General features: G+C 46.4%; 1 protein-coding gene and 1 long non-coding RNA gene across 9 annotated transcripts in view; one reads left to right on the top strand and one right to left on the bottom strand.

Annotated features, from left to right (window-relative positions):
* GGTA1 (glycoprotein alpha-galactosyltransferase 1 (inactive)) overlaps nucleotides 1-16,034 on the top strand; it is a 56,999-nt gene extending 40,965 nt beyond the window's left edge. For all 3 annotated transcript variants that reach the window (XM_060608829.3, XM_060608830.2, XM_060608831.3), the window contains 4 exons: nucleotides 2,071-2,136; nucleotides 2,678-2,776; nucleotides 9,350-9,487; nucleotides 13,398-16,034. In XM_060608829.3, the coding sequence (XP_060464812.1) occupies nucleotides 2,071-2,136; nucleotides 2,678-2,776; nucleotides 9,350-9,487; nucleotides 13,398-14,091 (997 nt within the window). In that variant the 3' untranslated portion in view covers nucleotides 14,092-16,034. The remainder of the gene's footprint in view (nucleotides 1-2,070; nucleotides 2,137-2,677; nucleotides 2,777-9,349; nucleotides 9,488-13,397) is intronic.
* The window catches only part of LOC132662996 (uncharacterized), a 95,985-nt gene continuing 82,088 nt past the window's right edge, over nucleotides 12,905-26,801 (bottom strand). For all 6 annotated transcript variants that reach the window (XR_014135980.1, XR_014135978.1, XR_014135977.1 and 3 more), the window contains one exon: nucleotides 12,905-13,295. This is a non-coding gene — a long non-coding RNA (uncharacterized LOC132662996). The remainder of the gene's footprint in view (nucleotides 13,296-26,801) is intronic.

Here is a 26,801-nt window from a genome sequence, read left to right as displayed (position 1 = left end):
GAGAGAGAGAGAGAGGGTATAAGTGAGGGGCAGGAAGAGAATCCCACAGTACGATGTGAGGGGCAGAGAGAGAATCCCAGGAAGGGCAGGGAGAAGAGAGAGAAAGAGAGAGAGATTGAAGGAGAAGTGGGGCTCACCTGAAGCGGGGCTCGAGCATACCCGATGCGGGACTCGAACTCACGAACCGTGAGATCATGACCTGAGTCGAAGTCAGATGCTTAACGACTGAGCCACTCAGAGCCCAAGCCTTCATTTCTCGATCTTTGGCTTGGCTGCCAGGAAGCTCAGAGCAAAGTCTTGTGCTTAACTGCTTATACTTTCGTCAGCCTTCATTTCTGATATAATTTATTCTCTGGTGTTAAATCCTGGCTTTTGCGCTTACATTCTATGGGATCTTAGCAATTTGCCCAACCCCACTTGGCCAAATTCTCAGCTATAAAATGAACATAAAGATGAAACCTTTACTCTCCCGAGTAGTTGGGGGTGACCAGGCTCATATGAAAATACCTACATGAGTAATTAAATATTTCCCTTTCTGTTCCCTTTTGTTTATTAAGTCTTCTGTTGTCTCCCTGCGTATGGTGACCACTCCTTTTTAGCAAATTTTTTTTTTTAACGTTTATTTATTTTTGAGACAGAGAGAGACACGGAGCATGAACGGGGGAGTGGTGACCACTCCTTTTTAATAGTCAACCATCTGAGACACCTCCTGAAAGTAGATGAGCTTTAAAACAGGTTTCTTTTTTTTTTTTTTAATGTTTATTTATTTTGGGGTGGGGAGGGGCAGAGAGAGAGGGAGACACAGGGTCCGAAGCAGGCTCCAGCCTCCGAGCTGTCAGCACAGAGCCCGTCGCGGGCCTCGAACTCATGAACCGCGAGACTATGACCTGAGCTTAACTGACTGAGCCACCCAGGTGCCCCTAAGACCTGTTTCTTAATATTATTAAGCCTGTTCGTGGCTCTCTGTCTTATTTGTCCAACCACAGGCCACTGCACCCTTGCCTTCCCCCTCTTTCCCCTTCTCCAGAAAGTCCCCTCCCTGGAGAGACTCTCACAATGAGAGAGTCTGGAAATTTCCACATGTGGGTGGTGAGGGTGGCTTCTGATTACAGTTTCCTGAGTTTCTGCTTCAGAGACCCTCAGATTTCCTGAGGCTGTCACTGCTGACCTTTGTAGCAACTTGAATTCTAGTTTAGCAAAAGAGAGCATTCTTGGAAATATACACTGGTCTTTTTTTTTTTTTTTTTTAATTAAGATCACAACTTTTTACAGCATTTTCAACTTTGATAAAGCTCTTTGATGTATGCTATTTCGTTTATGTTTCAAAGCCACCTCCATGTTCGGTTTATTATCACTGTGATTGTCACCTTCCTTATTATGATCACATATCTGACTTTTCAGAGGAAAAAAACCAAGATTCAGTGAGGGAAAATGTCCGTCACAATCACACCACTAGTTAGTGGCAGACCCATGTCCCAGGCTTATGGATCAGTGTTCCCCGACTTGTTATTTCCTCTTGCCTCCTCTCTCCCTGCCGGGGCTCCCTGGATGAGCTGAGCACCAGGGGCTGCACCACGGAGGAGAGGTCCAGGCGGTATTGGGGTATCTTTGCCTCATTCAGCTAGAGCAGCTTGACTTCTTTTCTTCTTTTTTTTTTAGTGTTTAATTCCAGTTAGTTAACAGACAGCGTTATATTTGTTTCAGGTGTACAATATAGTGATTCAAACTTCCATTCATCACCCGGTAGAGAATAGCTTCACTTCTGTTTTATGAACTGAAGTTCTGTTTTCTGAACTGAAAGAAAGAGAGAGAGAGAGAGAGAGAGAAACCAACCAACAAACAAACAAAAGAGAGAAAAGAAGAAAGAGAGAGGGAGAAAGAAAGAAAAAGAAAGAACAAAAGAAAGAAAAAAGAAAAAGAAAGAAAGAAAGAGAAAGAAAGAAGGAAGGAAATTTAAGTAATTTTCTGCCATGAAGAGTTTGGAAACCCCACCCCACCCCCACCCTGCCTCCACCCAGTCTGGGACTGCCTCATCTTCTAAAAATGTTTGTCATCTCTTTCATTTCTTAGAAACCCAGAGGTGGGTGATAGCAGCACTCAGAAGGGCTGGTGGTTTCCAAGCTGGTTTAACAATAGGTAAGGTGATGGATGGGGTGACCCTCTGTGTTTGTCCACCCACCTGATGCTTATAGAGTCAAAACAAAATGGTCTCGTGGTCATGACCTTCACGGTCACTCGTCTTTTTGGCCTGTTGAAGTCATACAAGGAATCTATTCCCTGGTTGGGACGAGTATATTGAAGCTTGGGGGTTATGGTCACGTTTGTCCATTTAATTCGGGGGTGAGTGGGGCTTGGGCTGAAGTTTCGGCTGCGGGAAAGACGATCACAGGAGGACTGTTCCAGCAAGTTCCCTTGCCCCCTGAAATAACCTGAAGGTTCTAGGTCACTAAATTGCTAACTGCGCTGACTCGGAAGAAAAATAGAAAAGGGGAGACCTGAGCCTGTTCACCAACAGTGTGTGTTTACGAATAAACGTTTCATATCATGAAGCTTTCTCCAGACATTTTTTCACTGCACATGTTCTCCTTGGAGCGCGTTTTCACGAGCCATTCGCGGGCTGTCCCGACGCCATAGATCTGCCTCTGTCTCACTCTGCTTGCTTTCCCTTTGTACGTAGGACCCACAGTTACCCAGAAGAGGAAGACGTAGACAAGGGAGATGAACAAAGAAAGGAAAACAGCGAAGAACTTCAGCTGTCAGACTGGTTTAATCCACAGTAAGAGAAGAAGCGTCTCGCCACGTGCAATAAATCCATTAGCCCCCGTCGGGGGTGGCGGGGACTGTGTAGGCAACAATGCCATTGAGAACACTCCTGATTGGGGATACAGAGTCTTAGCATCTGTCAGACGTTCACCATAGATTAGATGAGAATCCCAGAGTCTGGATGTTTTGACTCAGATGCTTGAGCAGAGGCACAGTGATTATGACAGCAGTTGTCGAAAGGCGGCAGCTGAATCACAAAATCCTGAGGCTGGAAGGGGTCTCACTGACCACGAGGTGTTGTGGAAAACGACAGCATGTAGGGTCGGAGCAGGAAAATCCTCTCTGAGATTCAGCTAACTCATCTGAAAACATGGCAATGATGATGAAAACTCTCGTGGGGCCGTGCATGCATCATTAGGCGATCATACGACAAATGTTTATCAAACACCTATGATCTGCCAGCTGGCATTTTTCAAACTACCAGTCACTATCCATTAATATGTTCAGGAAACTAGCTTCATGGGACAAAATGGGCTTTTTAAAAAAAAAATTGAAACCAAGTAGAAAATCAGAGGGCATCACATGAAGTGGAAGGATAAACACTGTTTGGCTGAATTACTGTTTCTGTATATATGTGTATGTGTATGCATTTTGTTGCGATGTAAAATGCATTTTTCACTGGGAGTCGTGGTCAAAAATACTGTACTAGATGTCGTGTGAGGCACAGGAGATAGGAGGAATCAATCCATATGGTTATGTTCAAGAAGTTCCTGGTCTTGTAGGGGCAGGAGATGTGTAAGTAGTATTTGCCAAAACCGGGAAGGAGGCGTGGTTGATCGGACTTAGAAGAATGCGTCTGGGGAGTACGGAGGCGGGAGCTGTCCAGGATCATCAGATGACCGTGAAGCCTGAGAGACTTGTGGAGGGTGGTGCCATTGACCAGGATAGGGACCGGAGAAAGGCAGCCAGGTCTAGGAGTCGGAGTAGGGGATGAGCTCTACGAGGGATGTATGTGGGCTCAGGTACTTGTGGGGCGTTGGGACAGAAATTCACAGAGTGCCTGTCTTAGTCTGTTCGGGCTGTTATAACAAAACGCCACAGACTGGATGGCTTGTAAACAACAGAAGTGTATTTCTCAGAGTTCTGGAGGCTGGGAAGTCCAAGATCAAAGCACCAGCAGCTCTGGTGACTGGTGAGAGCCCACTTCCTGGGTCACAGACAGCCATCTTCTCTGTCCTCACACAGTGGAAGGGGCGGGGAGCTCTCTGAGACCCCTTTCATAAGGGCACTAATCCCATTAGTGAGGGCTCCACTCCCATGAACGAAGCACCTCCCAAAGGCCCCACCTCCAAATACCATCACACCCGGGATTGGGTTTCAACGTAGGAATTCTGGAGGGCGGGCACAGATGGTCAGTCTATAGCGGTGCCCTTGAGCTCCTTGGAAGATGTGTGGTAGAGATGTGGGGTGAAGAGCCATCAGAGTGAGGGGGTCACCCAGGCAGGGGACTAGAACCACATCCTGATGTCAGCACTTAAGGGGCCAGTGAAGGAAGAGGAGTCCGAAAGGGGGCAGGAGGAGCTATAGAGGAGGAGGACAGGGAGAGAATAGCAACTATTCCGGTAAGAGGGGAGTGAGCTCTGGAAAGACTGAGTATGTTCTGGAAAGCTCTCTTTTTGTTTGGGGGGAGGGGGGTCACACTAGTGTGGAAGGATGGGAATTTTGCCCTCCCCCCACCACCCCCCGCCCATGTGTCATTCAATGAGCTAGGCACCAGGGTGGCCGTCCGTGAGATGCTAAACCATTGCTGGAAACACAAGAACATGGAGGCATTGTCGCTTTGATGAGCCCCTTAATGTGTGTGTGTTTGGGGCAGGGGGACAGGGAGGCCTCCACCAGAAGGTGGGCTAGATGAGTAAGAGGTAGTCGCCAAGCTCCTTTCTCAGGAGGCTGGTACACTTTAACCGTGGCATTAGCGCTCTGGGAGCGGGACTTGGGAGGTGGGGTGAGGGCTGAGACAAAGAGGAGAGAGAGCCCTATCGTGGCCACCAGCTGTCGCTCCCCACTCTCCCCCGTGCATGGCTCAGCTTTTCCTCCACACAAATGGTGAGCAGATACTTAAAGACTATTGGTTTGAAGAGGCTCCAAATTTAAGCCTTCCCAGGGCACCAAAGTATATTTCTTAGATGAGTGAACGATTAGATACACAATTGAATGAACAAATAAATATATCCATATAAATGTATCCTCTCATGTAGACGACCTACAATACATTACCATGTATCGTGCACACATTTCCACATCAAGCTCTCTTAGCTTCTGTGACAACACATCCTCTGACTTTCCCTCCTCCTTCTCTATTCTCCCTTCTTGGTCTCCTCCATAAGGGCCTCTCCCTCGTCATATAGTAGAGTTTCTGGAGACGACATCCAGTATTCTCGTCTCTTTTCTTTATACACCATCTTCCACTGTGCTCTCATCCATTTCCATGGCCGTAGACACCGGGGCGTGTGACTCTCCACATTCCGATCTTCGGCCCGAAGATTTCCTGAGCCCTGACTTGGATCTAACTGCCTGCCTGACATCTCTGTACACGTCTCTCCTGACATCTCTGTACACGTCTCCCGTGACCCAAGTGGGTTTCCGCCTTCTACCCCACCCTCGTCCTCATTTCCCACCTCAAGCCAGAGTCCGGAATACCTCTCTGGTTCGTCCTTTTCCTCCACCCACCCCACAGTCTAATTGATTAATGTGTTCTGTTAATCCTTCCTCCAAAATCCTTCCCACATCGGCTCCTCCTCTGCATTCCACAGCCCCACCCTCCTTCCATCGGCTCTTTGCGGGCTCATCCCCTGGCATGCCGATGCCTATCGAGAGTTCAGTAAAGAACACGCTGAACACATCTTTTTTGACCTGGTTCACGTTGATAGAATTTTAACGCTTTCTCTACCCGACGCTTGGGGCCCATCCTGTACCCGTTAATAAGTACGTAAGATTCAAAAGCTAGCAGTGACCTTGGTAGGTGTGTGTTTTGGTGATAGAGGCCGTTTTATTCCGTGGAAGCTTTTGCCCTGTAGTGGAGTCACACAGGCTGACGCGGTGGGTGTCGTGCGTGGAAGAAAGGCGTTTGGGCAGCTCGGAGTCTGTCCTGGCACCTTTCCTTCTTTCTAGAGCCCCATCTTTGTGACTTTGGACGCTTCTGGCACTTGATGGTAGCAAGGACTAGCTCTCACGCGTGGGTGGCCTGCCCTGTGTCACGTCGTTTGCGGGAGGCAGTGGGTGATGTTGCTGACTGAGACTCCTTGAGACAGAGGCTCATCCCAGCTGATCTGGTGCTCAGCCTCGCTCCTCCCCTGCCCCCCCTGCCTGCGTTTTCAGGCTGTCATCTGGCTCCTTAGGGTCAATGACATGTGGGGACTGCCAGTGAGACTTAATAATTAACAGCTAGGAAATAGAACATTTTAATTTTGAAGTAAACATTAATTTTTAATATCACTACCTTTTTTTCCCCCCCCTGGAAGGAATCTTCCCGGCCAAGCAAACCAAAGTGGGTACTGCTTTTCTGACTCAGTCTTTCTAGGAGATGTGGACTGAGCGGTGGGGCTGTTGCATAGCAGGCTGGCCACCGGTTGGGACTGTGAGATACTCCAGGGGTCGGACGGGGCCTCCTTTCTCCCGTCATGCTCCGCAGCCAGTCTGGTGTGCACGACAGCGACTTAGTAGCCGTGTGGTGAGGCCTTGAGTGCCCTGGTCTGGCCCTTCTATAAATCAAATGGCTGAAGGTGCAGCTCCCTTCTGTTCGCCTCCCGCTGCTTCCTTTATTTGTAAAATGCCGGTGAGGATAGCATCCACTTTATAAGGTGAATGTGAGGGTTAAATGAGAGAGTGAAAGTCTGGTACTGAGCCCCCGTGCACCATGAATATTAAATAAGTACATCTGGTCAGCTGCTGCTTTCCTTCTCTCCCTTTCCTTTTTTTTATTAAAAAAAAATTTTTTTTTAATGTTTATTTATTTTTGAGAGAGAGAGAGAGAGACAGAGTGAGAAAAGCAGGGGAGGGGCAGAGAGAGAGGGAGACACAGAATCCGAAGCAGGCTCCAGGCCCTGAGCTGTCAGCACAGAGCCTGATGTGGGGCTCGAACCCACAAACCGTGACATCATGACCTGAGCCAAAGTCAGTTGCTTAACCGACTGAGCCACCCCGGCACCCTGTTTTTTGTTTTTTGTTTTTTGTTTTATAATAGTATTACCCGCTTACAACGTGTCCAGCTCATACACAGCTGTAAGACTTAGCTAGCGGGCTGGGTCAGAACTACTCAAGTATCCTCAACGGGCTAAAACTAAGGACGACAATGAATGAGGCAGTGATACAGGGGAGAATTTAAGTTCAGAAACGTTGGTTATAGATGTATAAGTCATGCGTGTGTGTGTATATGTGTGTGTGTGGTGTTTTGTGGTTTGAAATCCTGCCATTCAACAAAGCGGTGGCGGGGGGGTGTTATATGACTAAAAACATAACAAAACAGAAGCTCGCTCTTTCTCACTGCACACTGGTAAGAATGCCAGAGTCGCTAAGCTCAGTGAAACCTTAGCTTAAAGTTAAAACATGACATACGTGGTTTTACCCCCAGCTTCGTCAGCACAGGGAGTAAGTGTCCATAGAAGCCGCAATGTAGGGTGATAGCTCAGAGCATGGACTCCAGAGTGGGACCACCTGGGTTCCAAAACCGGCTTTGCCCCTTACTAGCTGTGTGACTTTGGACAAGTTAATTAACCTCTCTGTGCCACTCGTGGATAAAATGGGGATCAGCATAGCACCTCTGGAGGGTGACGCCCTTAGCACGACGGTGCCTGATCTCACAGGAAGTGCTCAGCGGATCTTAGTTACCATCAGCGGCAGCCAGCTGTGTGACCTTGGACCAGCCTTGGTTTTCTTACCTGCACAACGGACATATGTGGCAGGACCGTTGCAAGCACTAAACGAGAAAGTGTAGGTGAAGGTGCTTTCATTTCACGATTGAAGGAAACCAAGAACAGCTGTTCTCTGTGCAGCCGGCACACGTGGGGTGCGAGGGCCGAGCTGAGACTGCAGACAGATGGGGGAGGGCCGGGACAGCAGCCTCGGAGTGCCCCCCTCCCACCTCTGGGGGCGATTCAGCTGTGCAGGAGGAGGGAGGAGGCCGGAAGTGGGGCACGGGCTCCAGAAGGGAGGGATTATCATCTCAAGAATTAGAGCGAAGAGCTTGGTGACAGATGGACAGGAGGATGAGTTTCCCGGGGCTCTTTTCCACTCTGGGGCCGGGGCTGGGGCCAGATGGGGGTCGACCCAGCCTTGCCCAACCTCACTGTGGAAACCCCAGCTTTGCTGAGGCGATAGGAGCAGTTTTGTGCAAACCCTCCCCCCACTGATGTGCAGGACTGGGGCGGGCGGGGTGGGGGGAGTTCTCATCGCTCCATCGATTTGCTGACATCTCCCCAACAGCCTCGCCAGGGCCACATGCATGCTGCCAGCAGGGACCCAGCAGGGACCAGCAGGACTTTGCCCCAGTCACTGGCCATCTCCCCTCCGTGGATGAAGTATAAGCAAATGCCTACCGGGGACGGGCAGGACGGGGCCGTTCACACTGGGGATTGAGTCTCATGACTGTGTTGCAGTCTCTGCCTCCCAGCAGGGGAAATGCAGCCACTTCCTGAGCAAATGGGGGTCAGAGCTGAGTCTGTGTCACCCCCTCCCGCTGAGCCCCAGCGGCTACTCAGCCTTTCCGCGTGTCTACCCTCTGCAGTCGGTCAGTTTGCTGATGCTCTTGTGTTGCTTCCTGTGTTTTTTTATTGGCTTTGCCAAGTCCCTTGCAAGCATTCTGAGTGCAGAAAACATGCCTCTCCTTCCCCCCCACCCCCACCCCGCTCTCCTACCAAAGAGGCAATGTGGTCTAAGCAGAGGGTCTGTGCTAGAGCCCCATGTTCTGGCCTTGGCCTTGGGGGCCCTCTGTTGAATCCCTTCTATTCGGGGTGACTCTGACTCCTTGTTTGTAAAACGAATGATAACACCGGAATCCCCTTCAATCTGGGGCCCTTTCTGGCCTATCACCAAGTTTTTACCCAGAAATCCCTTTCCGGCAAAAGGCAGAGTAGACTAGATTGCTCTCTTTTGGCCCCAGTGTCACTCTGCCGTTTTCCCGAGTCAAGAATTAGGACCTCCTTAGGTGCAGGTGGCACCCACAGGGATAAATGACACCCACAGATGCCACAGGCAGTTTAGAAAGGGGCCGGGAGATAGCAGAAGGGATCCAGAAGGAAGAAGAGGGCTAGGAAAGCAGGAAAAGAGGACAGAGGGAATGAGAGATACCGGTAAGATCCCCCCATAAGGGCCCAAGACAGCCCTCAAAGGCACCTGAGAGCCTCCTGTCCCTCACTCAGAAGATGCTGCCCCTGCAAATGTCCCACCACCCGGCCAACTGCCTGGGGCTCAGTCCAGATCCAGGGACAATCTCAGCATATCATAGCTGACCCCAGTTTTTCCTTGGATAGCCTCTGCCCCACCTTAGGAAAGCTGTCCTGCCTCATGGGGCCCTATGTTTTGTCACCAGGAAACGTCCCGATGTTGTGACGGTGACCGAATGGAAGGCGCCGGTCGTGTGGGAAGGCACTTACGACAAAGCCATCTTAGAAAATTATTACGCCAGACAGAAAATTACCGTGGGTTTAACGGTCTTTGCTGTCGGAAGGTAAGTGTCCCTAATAAAGTCGACCTCCGTCTTTTCTTGTTTCATTGTCCAGATGTTTGTGAGGCGCCCCCTGGGCTTATGGAGCGCTTCCTGCCTTGTCTGAATTATTAGATAGGAGAATGTTAGAACAGGACCGTTTTAGTCTTGTTTCTGCTGAGGCCCCCAAAAGGCTGACAGAGCAAAACAATAGTAGGTGAGTCGACTCCTTCCCACCTCAAAGTGAGGGTCTCGGGTTGCGGGTAAAAATGTCTGCTACACCCACCGAGCCTAGAGTCCGCAGTCCACGCACAACAACCTCCTTCCTGACCTCCATGGCTTTCTCTGGAGGTTCCAAAAATGGCAGCTGTGGGCCCAAACACGTGTCACTCTTTGCCCTACACTCTCAAGACCAGGACCGAGGACTGGAGGATTTACAGCAAGCTCTGGATCCAGACTGACCCAAGAGGGGTGGTTCTCCACGTTGGATCATGGCTGACCGCTCTTCCTTGGGTTCCTCAGGCCTTCCTTGGCTCCCAGAGATTCAGCCAGCCAGAACTTCCTCTTCTAGAGGTTGGGGAGGTTCATGATTCAGATGCCATTTCCTCGTTTAGAACCCCCCTTCCAAAGCTGCAATCATTCTTACTAGAAATTAGTAGCCGTAATATTAGTTTTAAAATGTAACCCATTTTGCTCTCTTGGAGAGTTTCTGTGGGTTTTTTTCCCCCAAACAAAAGCAAGAGTTCGATTTGCCTCTTCCCCAATTCCCGCTGTGAGCCTTTCCTCCGGTTCCTCTCCTGAAAACCACACGGGAAGTTGATCCCTCGGCCTGTACAAAGAGTGTCAAAGGCCTCGGCTGATCTGAGCTTGGGCTCTGCCCACTGTAGGGCCTGAAGGAGAGCTCCGTGAAGCTCCTGAGACCTCCAACCCAGAGGCCAGAAGCCACTGCTGTTGCAATACTAATCAGGTACGGTGACCTGGTTAGTCACCTGGGCGGCATCTCTAATAGAGACAGCTGACTCTGGCGTTTTGACATTTTCCTCAGGAGAATCTGTACCGTTCTGAGTCAGGAGGCGATACTCAGCTCCCCTAAGCCCGCAGCACGAATGTTGTAGAGGGATTCGATGCGGGTGTTCCCAAAAAGCACAGAACACTCCACAATGGCTTCACCGTCCAGTTTGCAACTCTGCAGAACCAAGCCGTAAATCGCATATCCCGGAGAAAGCCCTATTTGTAAATCCCGTATCCTGGGGAAAGCCCTATGCTCTCGGCTGTGAGGCATGAGAGGTGCTCAGCAGCAATAAATCCTCACAAGAGTGGATCTGGACTTTTAGGAGGTGTGATGTTTGGTTTGTTTTCAAATAACAATGCAGGAAGCCAACAGCAGTGTTTTAATCCCTAAACAATGTTAAACCTCCAGGGGCTCCCTCCCTTGCCCCTGGATTGTCTCCCAAGCTTCAGAACACAATAGATTTTTCTTAAAGTTCCAGAGTGCCCAAGAATTTCCTGGCAACCGGCCACAGAGCCGTGTTAAACTCCCTGTTTGTACTGCTCAGATCTCTTCTTTCCATTTAAATGAATCAGTACCGTAAACTCTCGGGCTTCTAGAGGGCGGCATTAAAAGCACACTTTATTTTGGTAGTAAAGAAAGGAAATCCAGGCAGCAACCAAAAAGCGAAACAGAGTGCCGGTTATAATGGCTCACAAGACATCTTGATTGGCTGCTGGCATGATCAGCAAATTAAAGTCAGTCCACATTCACTGAGCTGGGCCTGAGTCTGGGGTCTGCATGAGTCGCGTTAAGCTGTCTGACTACTACTGTGTAGCCTGGGTCGCGGGAGACACCAACACGATGTGTCTTGAATGAATACATACATAGCTAAAAATCGCCACCCACCCATTAGAATGGCCCAAATCCAAAACACTGACAATACCAAATGCTGGCAAGGGTGTGGAGCGACAGAGACGCTCATTCATTACTGGTAGGAACGTAAAACGGTGCAACCATTTGGAAGATGGTTTGGCAGATTCTTACAAAACTAAACATTAATGGTACCACGCAATCCAGCAAGGGCCCTCCTTGGTGTTCAGCCAAAGGAGTTGGAAACTTATGTCTACAAAACAACCCTACACACAGATGTTTACGGCAGCTTTATTCCTAATGGCCAAAACTTGCAGACCACCAAGACGTCCTTCGGTAGGTGAGTGGATAAATAAACTGTAACATCTAGAATATTATCAGTGCTAAAAAGAAATAAGCTATCAAACCAGGCAAAGATACGAAGGAACCTTAAATGCGTGTTACTTGGTGACAGAAACCAATCTAAAGGAGCTGTATACTGTATGGTTCCAACTCTGTGACATTCTGGAAAAGGCAACACTCTGGAGACAGTGAAAGATCAGTAGTTGCCGGGGGTGGATGAACAGGCAGCACACGGGATTTTTAGGGCAGTGAAAATACTCCATATAATACCATACACAGTGACGGATACATGTCACTGTACATTTGTCCAAATCCATAGAATGTACAACACCAAGAGTGGATCTTAGTGTAAACCAGGAGGTGATAAGGACATGTCAGCCTAGGCTCATGGATTGCAAGGCACGTATCACCCTGATGCTAGATATTGATAGTGGGGGGGAAGCCACGGAGGGGGGGCAGGGAAGGTACATGGGAACTTTCTGTGCTTTCAGCTCAGTTTTGCTGTGAACCTAAAAATGCTCCGAGAAATAAAATGTATTGTGAAAAACAAGGAAAAGATAGTTAAACCAAGCTTAAATCAGGGGTTGTTTGCTCTGGTGTTTGGATGAGTCTTACGATGGTGGTGTCTTAACAGTGGATTGGCGTTTGGGGTGAGCAGTGGGAGGCTCACGGGGTGAATATGTAATATAGAGGGATATCCCCGTCCCATAACCCATTCTCTGGGTCCCAGAGGAGGATATAAGAATGGTGATGGTTAGGCTTAATACATCCCCAAAGGACCCAGATGTCACTCTTGCATCTGGTAGGGCAGGAGCAACATTGGGTATAGTTTGAGGGAGAAGTAGTGTCCCCTGCTGTTGGGCAGAGGATACACAAATTTCCAGTTATAAGATGAGTAAGTTCGAGGGATCTAGTGTATATCCTGGTGATTATAGCTAATAAAACCATATTATACACTTGAAAGTTGTTGAGAGAATAGACCTCCAATGTTCTCACCACAAAAAAGAGACGGTAGTTATGTGACACGATGGAGGTATCAGCTAAGGCTATAGTGGTAATCGTTGCGTAATATATGAGCATGTCAGATCAACACTTTGGACGCCCGACACTCCCACGTTGTTCTATGTCAATTCTATCTCAGTAAAGCTGGGGGAAAAAATAACTAGCACCCACTTTGCCTGCCCTCAGTCTGGCCCAACTGATAAACAAGACAAAAGGCTAAATAAGGTAGATGATAGTGAACATCACCTTTATCACAGTTAAAGCTGGTAGTGGAGAAAGTGGCTTCTGTTTGCAGACCCTAGGTCTCCTGCTACTGAATCACACGATCTGAAAGATTAGGTACCCAGGCTTCCAGATGTGGAGTAGGGCCTGTCTCACTAGGGCTCACTTTAAGGGCCCCGAGCTGTTCGGAGCACAGACCCTCCCCACCTGGCTGGTGGCCATTTCCAAGAGGCAGAGTGGTGGGGGCAGGGCGGCAGAGGCCCTGTCACTCTTCCAAAATCAGCAGGTAAGTCACTCCTCTTCCCCAAAGTGGAGCGAATGAATGGTGGAAGGCAGCCAGGAATGTTACACTATCAGATGTGGAAAACACATGTCTGGGATAGGGGAAACCATGCCTCCCCTAAGCTGCAAAACAAAACAAAACAAAACAAAAAGATGATTAGAATAGCACGCAGCCTCCTGCACAAATCCCAGTGGTTAAATTTGTCCCCTTCTCCTTTGTTTCAGATACATTGAGCATTATTTGGAGGAGTTCTTAATATCTGCTAATAGGTACTTCATGGTTGGCCACAAAGTCATATTTTACATCATGGTGGACGATGTCTCCAAGATGCCCTTGATAGAGCTGGGTCCTCTGCGTTCCTTCAAAGTGTTTGAGATCAAGCCTGAGAAGAGGTGGCAGGACGTCAGCATGATGCGCATGAAGATCATTGGGGAGCACATTGTGGCCCACATCCAGCATGAGGTGGACTTCCTCTTCTGCATGGACGTGGACCAGGTCTTCCAAGATAGCTTTGGAGTGGAGACCCTGGGCCAGTCGGTGGCTCAGCTACAGGCCTGGTGGTACAAGGCAGATCCTGACGAGTTTACCTATGAGAGGCGGAAGGAATCCGCAGCATACATTCCGTTCGGCGAGGGAGATTTTTATTACCACGCTGCCATTTTTGGAGGAACGCCCACTCAGGTCCTAAACATCACCCAGGAGTGCTTCAAGGGAATTCTCCAGGACAAGAAAAATGACATAGAAGCCGAGTGGCATGATGAAAGCCACCTAAATAAGTATTTCCTTCTCAACAAACCCACTAAAATTTTATCCCCAGAATATTGTTGGGATTATCATATAGGCTTGCCTTCAGATATTAAGATTGTCAAGATATCTTGGCAGACGAAAGAGTATAATTTGGTTAGAAATAATGTCTGATTTTAAATTGTGCAGGTAGGTTTCTGAATTTGAGAGAGTAGTATTCTGGCTACTTCCTCAGAAAAGTAACACTTAATTTTAACTTTTAAACAATACTAACAAAACGCCAACTTCTCTTCTTCCTGGTAACTTTGAACCTTGCATTATGGGAGGATGAAACCTACAGGAATCAGATGTAAATTCCCAGTGATTTCTGATCTCTTCTGGGTTTGGGGGAAATACTCACTGGACCAACCAAATACTCAACTGGACCAAACGCTCACCAAAAAATTGACACAGGCAAAGAAAAAGCCAGAAACACTCCACATGTGCCAGATAATGTACTGGAGAAAAGGGTGTTAAGGGAAGTGTTTGGCAGCAAGATACGATTGTGGGGGGAGGGGGTCATCCCCTTGACCTCAGTGTCTCTGCTGAGTCCCAAGCATCATCGAGTTGCTTGGCGACAGAAAAACCCTGAGTAAGGGCACGGTCCACCTTGGCAATCCTCACATGGTTTCACTGGCAGACTGCTTCAGGCCATTTGCCACCCATGTTCTTTTCCCATCGGGAAAATGTTGTTTGGCTCCCGTGCAGAATCTTCCTGGTGGAGATTCCCAAGGGAGATCATGGTGGCGCGTGTTTGGAGTCACGGGGAATCTGAATGAGCCAGTGGTTGCTCAGCATGGAGTGAAAACAGACTCAGAGTTGGGTTTGCCATGGAAAAGCAAAGAGAGTGGAAAAAGAGGAGGCTGATATCTGTGGGCCACCTCGGAGGGGCCCAGGGCACGGGGCTGGTCCTTAAACACAGCATGGATCCGGGCGCTGAGTGGGGGGCAGGGTGGGTAGTCTCTGGCTTCCTCAGACCCGCGACGACCAGCACTGCGGGGACTCGAGTGGAGGATGTTTCCTGTTTTGCCCAAGGCGCATTCAGTCCGCCAGACTCCGGTCTTCAGTTCCTTGGCCGGAGAAGTGGACGGTGTCAGAGAAGGCAACGGCCCGCAGTGAACTGAAGAGGCTTGCAAGGAGTTACGTTTCCCAAAGCCGGGCTTCATGACGATAAGTCATCAACATGCCCTGCTGCCACCTGCTCTAACCCTCAGGGTCCCCGCAGCCCGTCACGCCCCAACCTGGAGGGCCGACATCAAGGAGTTTGGAAGGGCCTCGGGTCAAGTAACTTTTCGTTTTCCCCTGCCCTGTCAGCACTACTGAAGTGTGACAACCAGATACGTTTAATAAAATGGCTAATTGATTTTATATCGAAAGCAGAGGGGATGGCGGTGAGAGACCCAGTCCTCATGAATGAACAGCTTAACATACAATTCCCTTCTCTAAGAGAAGCTATGGAATCCTACGCGTTACTTCAAGTTGAGCAATTCGATGTACAGGAGTTAGGAGGCAGCATTTACATATGCAGGTGTATTTATAGTTTGCTCGTGTTCCAGTTTTGGTCATTTGTTTCCACTTTTAAGTGATTTATTTGAAGAGCCACCGCACTTGGTGTTCAGCACAATGGGCTTCTTTGATACAGTGAAACCTACGTTTTTTTCTACCATGTCACTGTGCCTCCTACTCTTCAATCCGTGCCAGAAAATCTCACAACCCAGCAAAATGAAGCAAAACCAACAACGACAACAACAACAAAAATTCTGAAGAAATGGGCTTTGTAAAAGAAAACGGAGACCGCATGTCAGGACGCTGCCTCTCCAGAACTGACCTTTCCTGGGATCCATCCATTCTGGAGTAGAGACAGTTAAGCATTTAAATCCTAAACCAAAGAAATGATCTCTCTTAAAAGATTAGGGAAGAGGGTCGATGTTTACTTTTGAGGGAATCTGGATATTTTTTTTACTCATTTAAATTTAAATCCCCAAACAAACTCCAGATCTCATTGATAGTTATTCTTAAACATTAAAAAAAAAATAAAATTCACAATTCACAATTGAATAAATTATTTTCTCAATAGATCCTGGTCTGGTCATGGATTGTGCATTTTCTCCCAAAGATGGTCAGGATCGTCAGTTGTAACATTTTAAATTCTTAGACTCCAAAAAGTCCTGATGTCCTCTTAAAAATGTGTTCATTATTACAAAGATAGAACATGGTTGAGAGTCCCAAGCTTTCAAAACAATAAGCGCTCATGGAGAGTTTTCCAAAGTGGTGCATTGAAATAATTAACTGCCAGTGGAGGAACCAGAAAGAAAAAGGCTTGCCCCTCAACCCCAGGGTGGGGCGCCAGCACAGAGGGAGAAAACAATGTCATAACTACATCTGGGGATTATTAGTCCTGACCTCTGGGGAATATATGTGGCCAAGGAGGCTCTGGAAAAAGGCTGGATCTCCAGCAAAGTCAGGGCGGGTGTATTTGTAATAAATGGAAAGATGAAAACCGACCAGACTGATGTAGTGTGGCACACTGGATATACAACAGGACATCATTCCCTCATTGGAGAGAATTATTTTCATTTTATAGATAAGCAGAGTGATATTCAGCAAGGTTAGCCACCCAGCTAGCAAATGACTGAGCTGAAGCTCAAACCAGAGAAGCTGGCAAGGATAAATGTGTTAACATACACATACGAAGGGCTGCATGTGTTTCATATCAAGGAAAATGCAACTTTATTTGTTTTTTAGTTTATTTATTTTGAGAGAGAGAGCACAAGTGGGGGAGGAACAGAGAGAGAGAAGGGGAGAGAGAGAATCCCAAGCAGGCTTCACGCTGTCAGCACCAGACCCCAACTCGGGGCTCAAACCTACGAACCATGAGACCATGACCTGAGCCAAAATCAATAGCAGCCTAACCGACTGAGCCACTCAGACGTCCCGGAAGATGCAACTTTATAGAAGTATCTTATAAAGGGGCGTTTTTCCATAAGAATATTTTAAAAATTAGGTGTGTAAGGGGCACCTGGGTGGCTCAGTCGGTTAAGCATCCAACTTCTGCTCAGGTCATGATCTGGTGGCTCGTGGGTTCGAGCCCCGCGTCAGGCTCTGTGCTGGCAGCTCAGAGCCTGGAGCCTGCTTCGGATTCCGTGTCTCCCTCTCTCTCTGCCCCTTCCCCACTTGCTCTCTCTCTCTCTCTCTCTCTCTAAAAAATAAATAAACATTAAAAAAATTTTTTAAATAAAAACTAAGTGTGTCCCCAAGCCTGTTGTACTATTTCCCACTTTTTCTGCATGAAACCTCCCCAAATGCATTAAATTATTTAAAATGGATCATATAAAAAATAAATAAATAAAAGACTGTGATCATTCTCTTTAAAAAATAAAACATTTTTCTTTTTAAATTTTATTTTGAGAGAGAGAGAGAGAGAGAGAACTAGCAGGGAAGGGGCAGAGAGAGAAGGAGAGAGAGAATTCCCAATAGACTCCATACAGGCAGCGCAGAGCCCAAAGCAGGGCTCAAACTTACGAACTGTGAGATCAGGCCTGAGCTGAAATCAAGTTGGATGCTTAACCAACTGAGCCACCCAGGCGCCCCTGTGATAATTCTTATCTTTACTTTGTGCATGCAGGGCTGATGCAATCCCTATGGACACACACTGCGCTGTTATGCCAAGGCAGTGCCTTGGACAGCATGATTGGGCAGAGGGGGCAGGTGGAAGGGACAGCCATGCCTCCTCCTTCCACTCCTTCTCTAACCTGGGGGTCCCATGCAGCTGGAAGGGGACAGGTTTCTTCAAGCCCTGAAGGGCCTCTTATCCTTGGAATGACACCATCTTCGATGTCTTCCAGCCAAAATCACCATGTGATTTACTGATAAGGGAATCATAGTTATGGCAACACTTACAGTTAACAAGTATTTATTAAATGCACTATTTGTTAAATGTACCTTACATAAATGAATATGCATAAATGAACATAGGCACAATAGCAAACCAACAGGGGTGAAGCCTCATAGAAAGTGAATGCGTAACATGCGATGCATACTTTTTAAGGAGAGAAAGCAGAGTTAAGTGAGGATCCAGCCGTCAAAGCTTCAGATCTGTAAGGGCACAGACTAGGATTCAAACCCAGGACTGTCTAAAGCCTTTGCTCTTTCCACAGCTCCCATCTGCTTCCCCCACTCTCTCTTTCACATATGTGCATGCAAACGTATGCACACACACACACACATTTTAACCATCTTGTTTTTGAAACTGGAGGACACCAAAGGAATCACCACCAAAAGCTCTCAATTCCTTTATGAGGCATTCAAGAGAGAATTTAGTAGACCAAAAACTCTTAGAATGTAGGTCTAAAGCCATCATAGAGCCAAGCTGGAGAAGCAGACAAATGATACATGAGCAATACAGGGCCCAGGGAAGCATGGAGAAAGGGAGGAGGAGACTGCGTCAGAGGGGCTGACTCTGAACTGAGCTTTGAGAGAAGAGAAGGGGGTGACTGAGGAGTGGAGACGGAATGGGTTCCAGGGGGAAGAGCAGCAGATGTGAAGCACAGAGGACTACCAGGAGACCTTCGCGGAGACCCACACAAATGGTGCCAGGGCCTTGGTACTGGACGAAATCACCTGACAGAGCCTGCGTGGAATGTGGTAAAGAACATGTGAGCGCTTTGGCTGGATGAGGACTCCACATATGTGTAGCATTTGTGGCTCTCTTTCTCCCCTCCCAGCAATGCCTGGGCTCCTTTATGGAGTCTCCATGATTTCTATGGAGCAAAGGATCCAGACTAAGCCGATCAGCACTTCCCATGCCCTTGGTGGCAATGGTTGATTCAGTGGTGGGCAGGTGACCTAAAAATTGGTCCAATGAAAGCGAATCTCAGGTTCTCTTGGGAAATGAGGACACATGTTGTATTGGGAGCTTGACCACAGGGAGGTCAGAGTTAGGATGAAACGGACAATAGGACACGAGAAACAGGGACGCTGAAGGAAATGCAGTCCTTGACGACAACCTGAGTCCCTGGCTCCAGCCTTACCTGAAGCCTGCACTGCTTGTGGGCTTTTCAAATGTGTGAGTCCCATTATTAAGTCAGATGGAAATGGGTTTTCTCTTATAACTGAAGATATCCCCGTTGAACCCTTCTAGAATTGTTAGCTGCTTAAAGCAGGTCCATAGTTTGCCTTTGCATCAGTTCCAGCCCTTATTACATCACCTACCTCAGAGACACTGCTTAATGCATAGCTACTAAATGAATGAATGAATGAATGAGTGAATGAATCATCACACCCACTCCCGTCATGCCTAATAAGAAATGATTGTTTTTAATTTAAACATTTTAAATTTTGATTGTGGACTCTATGTCCTACCACAAAGCAGATGCTTTCACATCTGGCACCTGGAACTTTCTATCCTATATGTCGTACACATTATGGGGACCTGTGCTTCGGGCTCTAACCTGGGGCCATAACCTGCTAGGTTCAGTGCTGCTTAAGTTCAGTGCTGCTGGGTCAAATTGGGTTCATCAGTGTGGAGCAGTGGTTCTCAACCAAGATGATTTTATTTTATTTTGTTTTATTTTATTTTATTTTTTAATGTCTATTTATTTTGGAGAGACAGAGTACAAGCAGGGGAGGGGCAGAGAGAGAAGCTAGACACAGAATCGGAAGCAGGCTCCAGGCTTTGAGCTATCAACACAGAGCCCAACATGGGGCCTGAACTCACGAACAGCGAGATCATGACCTGAGCCAAAGTCAGATGGTTAACCTACTGAGTCACTCAGGCACCTCTCAGCCAGACAACCAGGATCATTTTACAGGACCACCATCCCCCCTGCCCTGACCCCAGGGATGTTTGGCAATGTCGAAGATATCGTTGGTTAACTTGGGGGCTGGGGATGCTATTCATATTTAGTGGGTAGAGGCCAGGGATGTTGCTAAACCTCCTACAATGCACAGGACAGCCCCCCGCCCCCTGCACACACACCCAATAATTATCTGGCTCCAAATGTCAATAGTGACAAGGTTGAGAAACCATGGTGTAAAATTTCCTTTGGACTTCATTAACTAAGAAACACCGGGGAGTCAATATGCACAATACCTAATGGCCTATACCCTAGGAATAGTCCCTGATGAGTGTCAAGAGCCTCGAACTCACCTCTTCTTACTCCTGTAACATTCCACAGCTAAGACAGAAGTAGTTCTGTATACTGGACACTGGAGGGCAAGAATTTCCAAAGTTAACACTTAGCCTAAGCCACTGCAGCCATTAAAAATATTCTAGGGCGCCCGGCTGGCTCAGTCAGTTGAGCTTCCAAATCCAAATCTTGGCTCAGGTCATGATCCCAGGGTTATGGGATCAAGCCCCGTATGGAGTCCCACATCTAGCCCTGCAGTGGGCTCCGTGGAGCCTGTTTGGGATTCTCTTTCTCCCTCTTTCTGTCCCTTCTCTGCTCACGTTCTCTCTCAAAATAAATAAATAAACTTTCAAAAAAAAAAAAAAACAAACAAACCACATTCCTCTCTAGATATGGTGAAGACTGCACAATTGTAGAAAAAGATATGAATAAATGAAAATAGCTAAAAACATCTAAAGAATGTGCCTGTGAAAAACCAGCCAAAATCAGAAGATACTTTGAGTGAATTGACTAACTGTTCAGAATGAAACGTGGTTATGCTAGCTAGGTATTTTAGGGAAAAATATTTTTATTGCAAGGAACAGACATCCCCCTTGAGCTGTCTAAATCTGAAAGGGAGATTTGGGGGAGGTTATTTTTTGGTAGGGAAAGTTCCACTGAATACAAGAAAGAGTTGACCACTGTAGCATACCTCCTTGCCCCCCAACTCCCTGTGTGGTGACCTCACCGTGGGAACTTGATATGGGCCCCAGTGGGCGTGTTTACACCATGGGGGTCAACAAACATTGCAGGCTTCTTGTTTCCTTTGATTCCTCTTCCATTTTTCTTTTTTAGGAGTTGGTTGTATAAAAATTTCCCGGCCCATCACTATAACCGGGCCATGAGCAAGAGCCAGGGAAGTTCGAAGAGCTTCAACAGCTAAAACTTGTGAACTTTCCCTAGGGGTCTGTCAGCATAGCTTGGCCCCCCACTATTTCCAGACTCAGGGTTTCTTCCTTCAAAACTTTAAATTCCTGGGGCACCTGGGTGGCTCAGTCGGTTGAGCATCCGACTGCAGCTTGGGTCATGATCACGAGGTTCGTGGGTTCGATCCCTGCATGGGGCTCACTGCTGTCAGTGCAGAGCCTGCTTTGGATCCTCTGTTCCCCCCCCCCTCCCCCCACTGGTGCCCCTCCCCCCACTGGTGCTTTCTCTCTCAAAAATAAATAAAACATTGGGGCGCCTGGGTGGCTCAGTTGGTTAAGCATCTGACTTTAGCTCAGGTCACGATCTCGCGGTTTGTGAGTTCCAGCCCCGAGTCGGGCTCTGGGCTGATGGCTCAGAGCCTGGAGCCTGCTTCCGATTCTGTGTCTCCCTCTCTCTCTCTGCCCCTCCCCCGTTCATGCTCTCTCTCTGTCCCAAAAATAAATAAACGTTAAAAAAAAAAAAAATTAAAAAAAAAATAAATAAATAAAATAAATAAAACATTAAAAAAAAAAAAATCCAACCTTTAAATTCCTGGAAAAGAAAACCCAAACAGCACAGCATCGACCCTGCTCCCAGCGGCTGTGGATCACACTGCAGGGCAGTTCGAAGGACATATTGTTGTGAGCTGGGTAGATGCCTCTCCGAGTGTCTCCCACATTCCACTTACAGCTGTCTAGCTGTCAATCACTTCTAAAATAGGTATCTAAAATATCTAAAACATTCCCTGCTACCGTGATCCAAAAATGTTATGTACCACCTGAGCACAGTCCCCTCTCCTAATACCAGACCACAGAATCCACAGATAACATCGGAAGGCCGGGCTTCTCAGAGTCTACGGACCCCAGGTCATAACTATTTCCCCCCTTTGGTTCCTTAGAGAACCCATAGGACTATCAGCAATCTGTAAAATAAGGGGTAAACATAGCTCACACCCACATACACTAGAGTCAGTGGTGAATCACAATGAAGGAAAAAGGAAAAATTATAGCAACACCGTTTAAAAGAAGGACACGATGCTTATGTGCTCCAGAGGCATTTCCTCACCTTGGAATTCAATGGGCCTCTGCTCTAAGTTTTCCATCAAGGCTTCACAGTCTTCATCCATCATCCCATTCTACAGATTCTTTGAACTATGTAAGATAGGATTGGCCCTAAGAGTTCAGTAGCAGGGCAACTGGCCCGCAAGCTGGACCAGCTGGAGAACTTTCTCTTGTCCCGGATCTCACTGAAGGTTACTGCTTTTATATTATCAGGCAAATGCGAGGCAGCTGGATATCCTCATGCGCAGGGCACCTGATTCCAAAATCCAAAATAGCCCATAGGAGTTATGCCACTCTCGTGGCTGTAGGGAGTATAAAGCCCTGGTTCTCAAACCTGGCTGCATCCTGGAATTACCTGGAGAACTAATATTGATGCCTGGTTCCAGCCCCCAAAATTCTGATTCAATTGGATGGGTGTTAGGACTTTTAAAAACTTCCCAAGTAAAGATGATTCAGGGAACGTGATGGAATAGGAAACACCAGGGATCTGTCTCCCCACCTAGACAATAATTGCACTGGCAGAATGTGTCTGACGTAACCATTTTGGAACTCTGGAGTCTATTGAAAGCTTGCAACTTCCAAGGGAGGGCTTGGATGGTAGATTAAGATTAATTTTGGTCAATTTCAGCTCTTAGCACAGTAGCGGCCACCTATTCTCCACCCCCAGCCATGTGGCAGGCAGTTGTGCACATGTTCCTGGCAGCTTATGGGAGCCAGAATGGGCTCTGATCACTAATTGCTGCTTAGGATCACAGAGGTGCAGACAAAGAGGCGGGCATCTATTGTTGCCCCTTCCGCATTGTTGCCGGCCCCTCCCCCTTCAGCTGAAGTGACAGCCAGGGGATTTAAAGGGCCAGCACTCCTTTTCGCTCTTCTCATTTTTCCCTTTTCCTCTTTGGGGAGCCAGATACTAAAGACTAGGAGACTTGATAAAGACTACATATACAGGAAAATTAGTAAGTGACCATGCATACCCAAGGAAATACTCAGAAAAGACCTAGAAGATGTTAAATTTACAACTTATCCTGATCCTTGGCACAGAGACAGCCTATAATTAAAAAGAAAAAAAAAAAAAGCAAAAACAATAAATGAAAACAATAACAAAAAACAGCTAACCCTGGGGAAAGAGGAAAATCTAACTTCCAGAGGTATCACAGTATTGGATTTAAATGTCCAGTTTTCAAGAAAAAAATCACAAAGCATACAAGGAAACAGAAAAGTATGGCTCATTCAAAGGAAAAAAATAAACAGAAATTGTTCCTGAAAAAGGCCTGATGGCCAATATACTAGACAAAGACAACTGTCAAAGATACTCAGAGAATGAAAAGAAGATGTGGGAGAAGTCAAGAAAATGATGTATGAACAAAATGGAAGTAATAAAATAAAGAGACAGAAAGCCTAAAGAGCAACCAAAAAGAAATCCTAGAGCTGAAAATGACAATAACTAAAATGAAATATTCACTAGAGGGATTTAAAGGCAGATTTAAGCAGGCAAAAGGAAGAATCAGTGAGCTTGAAGACAGGACAATAAATATCGAGTTTGAGGAATGAAAAGTAAAAAGATTGAAGAAAAGTGAACAGAGCCTAAGAAACATGGGACATCATTGAGCAGAGCAACATATGCATTGGGGGCATCCCAGAAGAAGAGAAAGAGAGAATATGTCAAGAAATAATGCATGAAAACATCCCAAGTTTGATGAAAGAGATGAATATAAACATCCATGAAGCTCAATCAACTCCAAGTAAGACGAACCGAAAAAGACCCTACACTGAGACACATTATAATCAAACTTTTGAAAAGTTAAGATAAAGACAAAGAGAAACTTGAAAACAGCAAGAGAGAAATGACTCATCACATACAAGGGATCCTTAATAAGATTACTGGCAGATTTCTCATTAGAAACTGAAAGTCAGAAGAGAGTCTTGCAGGGTGAAATGAAAGGACATTAGATAGTAACTCAAAGCTATATGAAAAGTAAAGATATGCATCAAAGTAAACACATGGGCAGGGCACCTGGTTGGCTCAGCTGGTTGCATCTGACTCCGGCTCAGGTCATGATCTCTCAGTTTGTGAGTTTGAGCCCTGCATCAGGCTCTCTACTGTTGGTGCAGAGCCCTCTTCAGTTCCTCTGTCCCCCCTCTCTCTCTGCCCCTCCCCTGCTAGTGCTCCCTCTTCTCTCTCAAAAATAAACATTAAAAATATATACATTAAAAAAATAAAAAATAGGGTTGCCTGGGTGGCTCAGTAAGTTAAGCATCTGACTTCAGCTCAGGTCATGATCTCATGCTTTGTGGGTTTGAGTCCTACATCACCTCTGCACTGACAGTGTGGAGCCTACTTGGGATTCTCTCTCTCGCCCTCTCTCTTCCCCCTCTCCTTCCCCCCCTTTCTCTCTCTCTCTCTCTCTCTCTCTCTCTCTCTCTCTCTCTCTTTCTCAAAATAAATAATAAATAAACTTAAAAAAATAAAAAAATAAACAAAATAAAATACATGGGCAATTATAAAAGCCAGTATTGTAACGACAGTGTACAACTCTAGTTTCTGTTTCCTATGTTACTTTAGAGACTAATAGAGTCTTAAAAATTACTAGTCTAAAGGCTAGTATTATTATAACTTTGGTTTGTAACTCCAAATTTTGTTTGCTACATAATTTAAGAGGCTAATGGATTTCAAAGAGTTATTTGTTTATGGTTTTTGGATACACCATGTATAAAGATGTAATTTTGTGACATCAACAATCAAGAGAGGTGGGGACAGGGGTGTGAAGGAACAGTTTCGGTATGTTATTGAAGTTAAGGTGGTAGGAATTCTAACTTGAGTGTTATAACTTCAGGAATTGAAATGTAATCCCCATAATAACCATGAAGAAAATAGCCACAGAACACACACAAAAGGAAATGCAAAAAGAATTTAAATACTTCACCACAAAAAAAAAACTAAACATGAAAGAAGACAGTAATGCAGAAAATAAGGAACAAAAAAAAGGTACAAGGCATATAGAAAACAAATAGCTAAGTGATAGAAGTAAGTCCCTCCTTACAGTACTTACATGAAGGTTAAACCTTCATTCTGATGAAGTGGCAAGGACGCCCAAGGTCATGTGAAAACACCTACCTAAGTGACTAAATAAATGTTTCTTTTTCTGTTGCCTTAAAAAAAAATGCTTGTGTTGTATCCCTGCTTATACCTTCTTAATAGTAAGCCATCTCAAACACCTCCTGAAAGTGGATGGGCTTTAAAACAGGTTTTGAACATTCTTATGCCGGCTCATGCCTCGCCATCCTATTTGCTGAACCACCAGACACTGTTTCCCCTTCTTTTTCCCTCCTCCAGAAGGCCCTCATCCTGGAGAGACTATCATAATGAGAGAGTGTGGAAATTTCTGCATATGGATGGCTAAGGTGGCTTCTGATTGCAGAGTAAATGTAAATGGATTTTCATTTCCTCTCTTTTTCACAGAAGATGGTTAACATTGATCTGTCTTTCATTTCACTGACCTTTTCTTCTACTGTATACAATCCATTTGTAAACCCATCCCCTGACATCCTCATTTCAAATATAGTACTTTTAAAGTTCTAGAATGTCCATTTTTCTTAGATTTCTTTAAAATGTTGATTAATTTTTTGGGGCGCCTGGGTGGCTCAGTCGGTTAAGCCTCCGACTTTGGCTCAGGTCATGATCTCGCAGTTGGTGAGTTCAAGCCCCGCGTTGGGCTCTGTGCTGACAGCTCAGAGCCTGGAGCCTGTTTCCAGATTCTGTGTCTCCCTCTCTCTCTCTGACCCTCCCCCGTTCATGCTCTGTCTCTCTCTGTCTCAAAAATAAATAAACGTTTAAAAAAAAATGTTGATTAATTTTTGAGAGAGGGAGCGTGAGCAGGGGAGGGGCAGAGAGAGAGGGGGAACACAGGATTCCATGCGGGTTCTGCGCTGACAGCAGGGAGCCCGACATGGGGCTTGATCCCACGAACCATGAGATCATGACCTGAGCCGAAATCAAGAGTCAGACATTTAACTGACTGAGCCACCCAAGTGTCCCTAGAATGTCTGTTTTTAAATAGCTTCCATTTCTTTGCTGAGAAATTCCTGTATGTTCATTTGTTTTAGCCAAGTTTTCCAATAAATCCTCAAAAATTTTTATAATTGTTGCTTTAAGGTCTGTGTTTACCATTTCTAACACCTGAGTTATATTGGGATCTCTTTCTCTTCACTATGGGTCACGTATTTCTGTTTCTTTGCATGTCTGTCAACTTTTCCAAAATGTATGCCTGACATTATAGATGACACGTAGAGACTCGGGATTCTCTCATTTTCCTCTGAAGAGTGTTAATTTTTGTGTGAACAGATAGCTACCTGGGCTGGACTCAAATTCCAAACTCCATTTATTCTGCAGGGGGCGTAAGTGGAAATTGCTCAATTTCCAATGTTGCTATTTCCTGGGGAAACTGTAGTTTTCCCTCTTCATGGACAGTTTAGTTGTCATCCAGGATTTAAGTCAGTTTCTATGCAGATTTTGGGGTACTCCATTCTGTGTTCCTCTTTCTGGGATTTTCTTTATTACTTTTCAGCCTCCTTTACATCTACCAGTTTCATCCTGACTCAAGTCTTTCTCTGAGTTCTAGCTACCCACTTCTGTGTAAATTGGGAGATAACCTCAAAATGAAGTTGTATAAATGTAAACTTTACCCAACACATTTCCCTCCTTTCAAGGAGC

This window comes from Panthera onca, chromosome D4, assembly GCF_046562875.1.
Source record: "Panthera onca isolate mPanOnc1 chromosome D4, mPanOnc1 haplotype 2, whole genome shotgun sequence".
Lineage (NCBI taxonomy): Eukaryota > Metazoa > Chordata > Mammalia > Carnivora > Felidae > Panthera > Panthera onca.
Note: the sequence above shows the minus strand (reverse complement) of the source record. Positions and strands in the feature narration are given on the sequence as shown.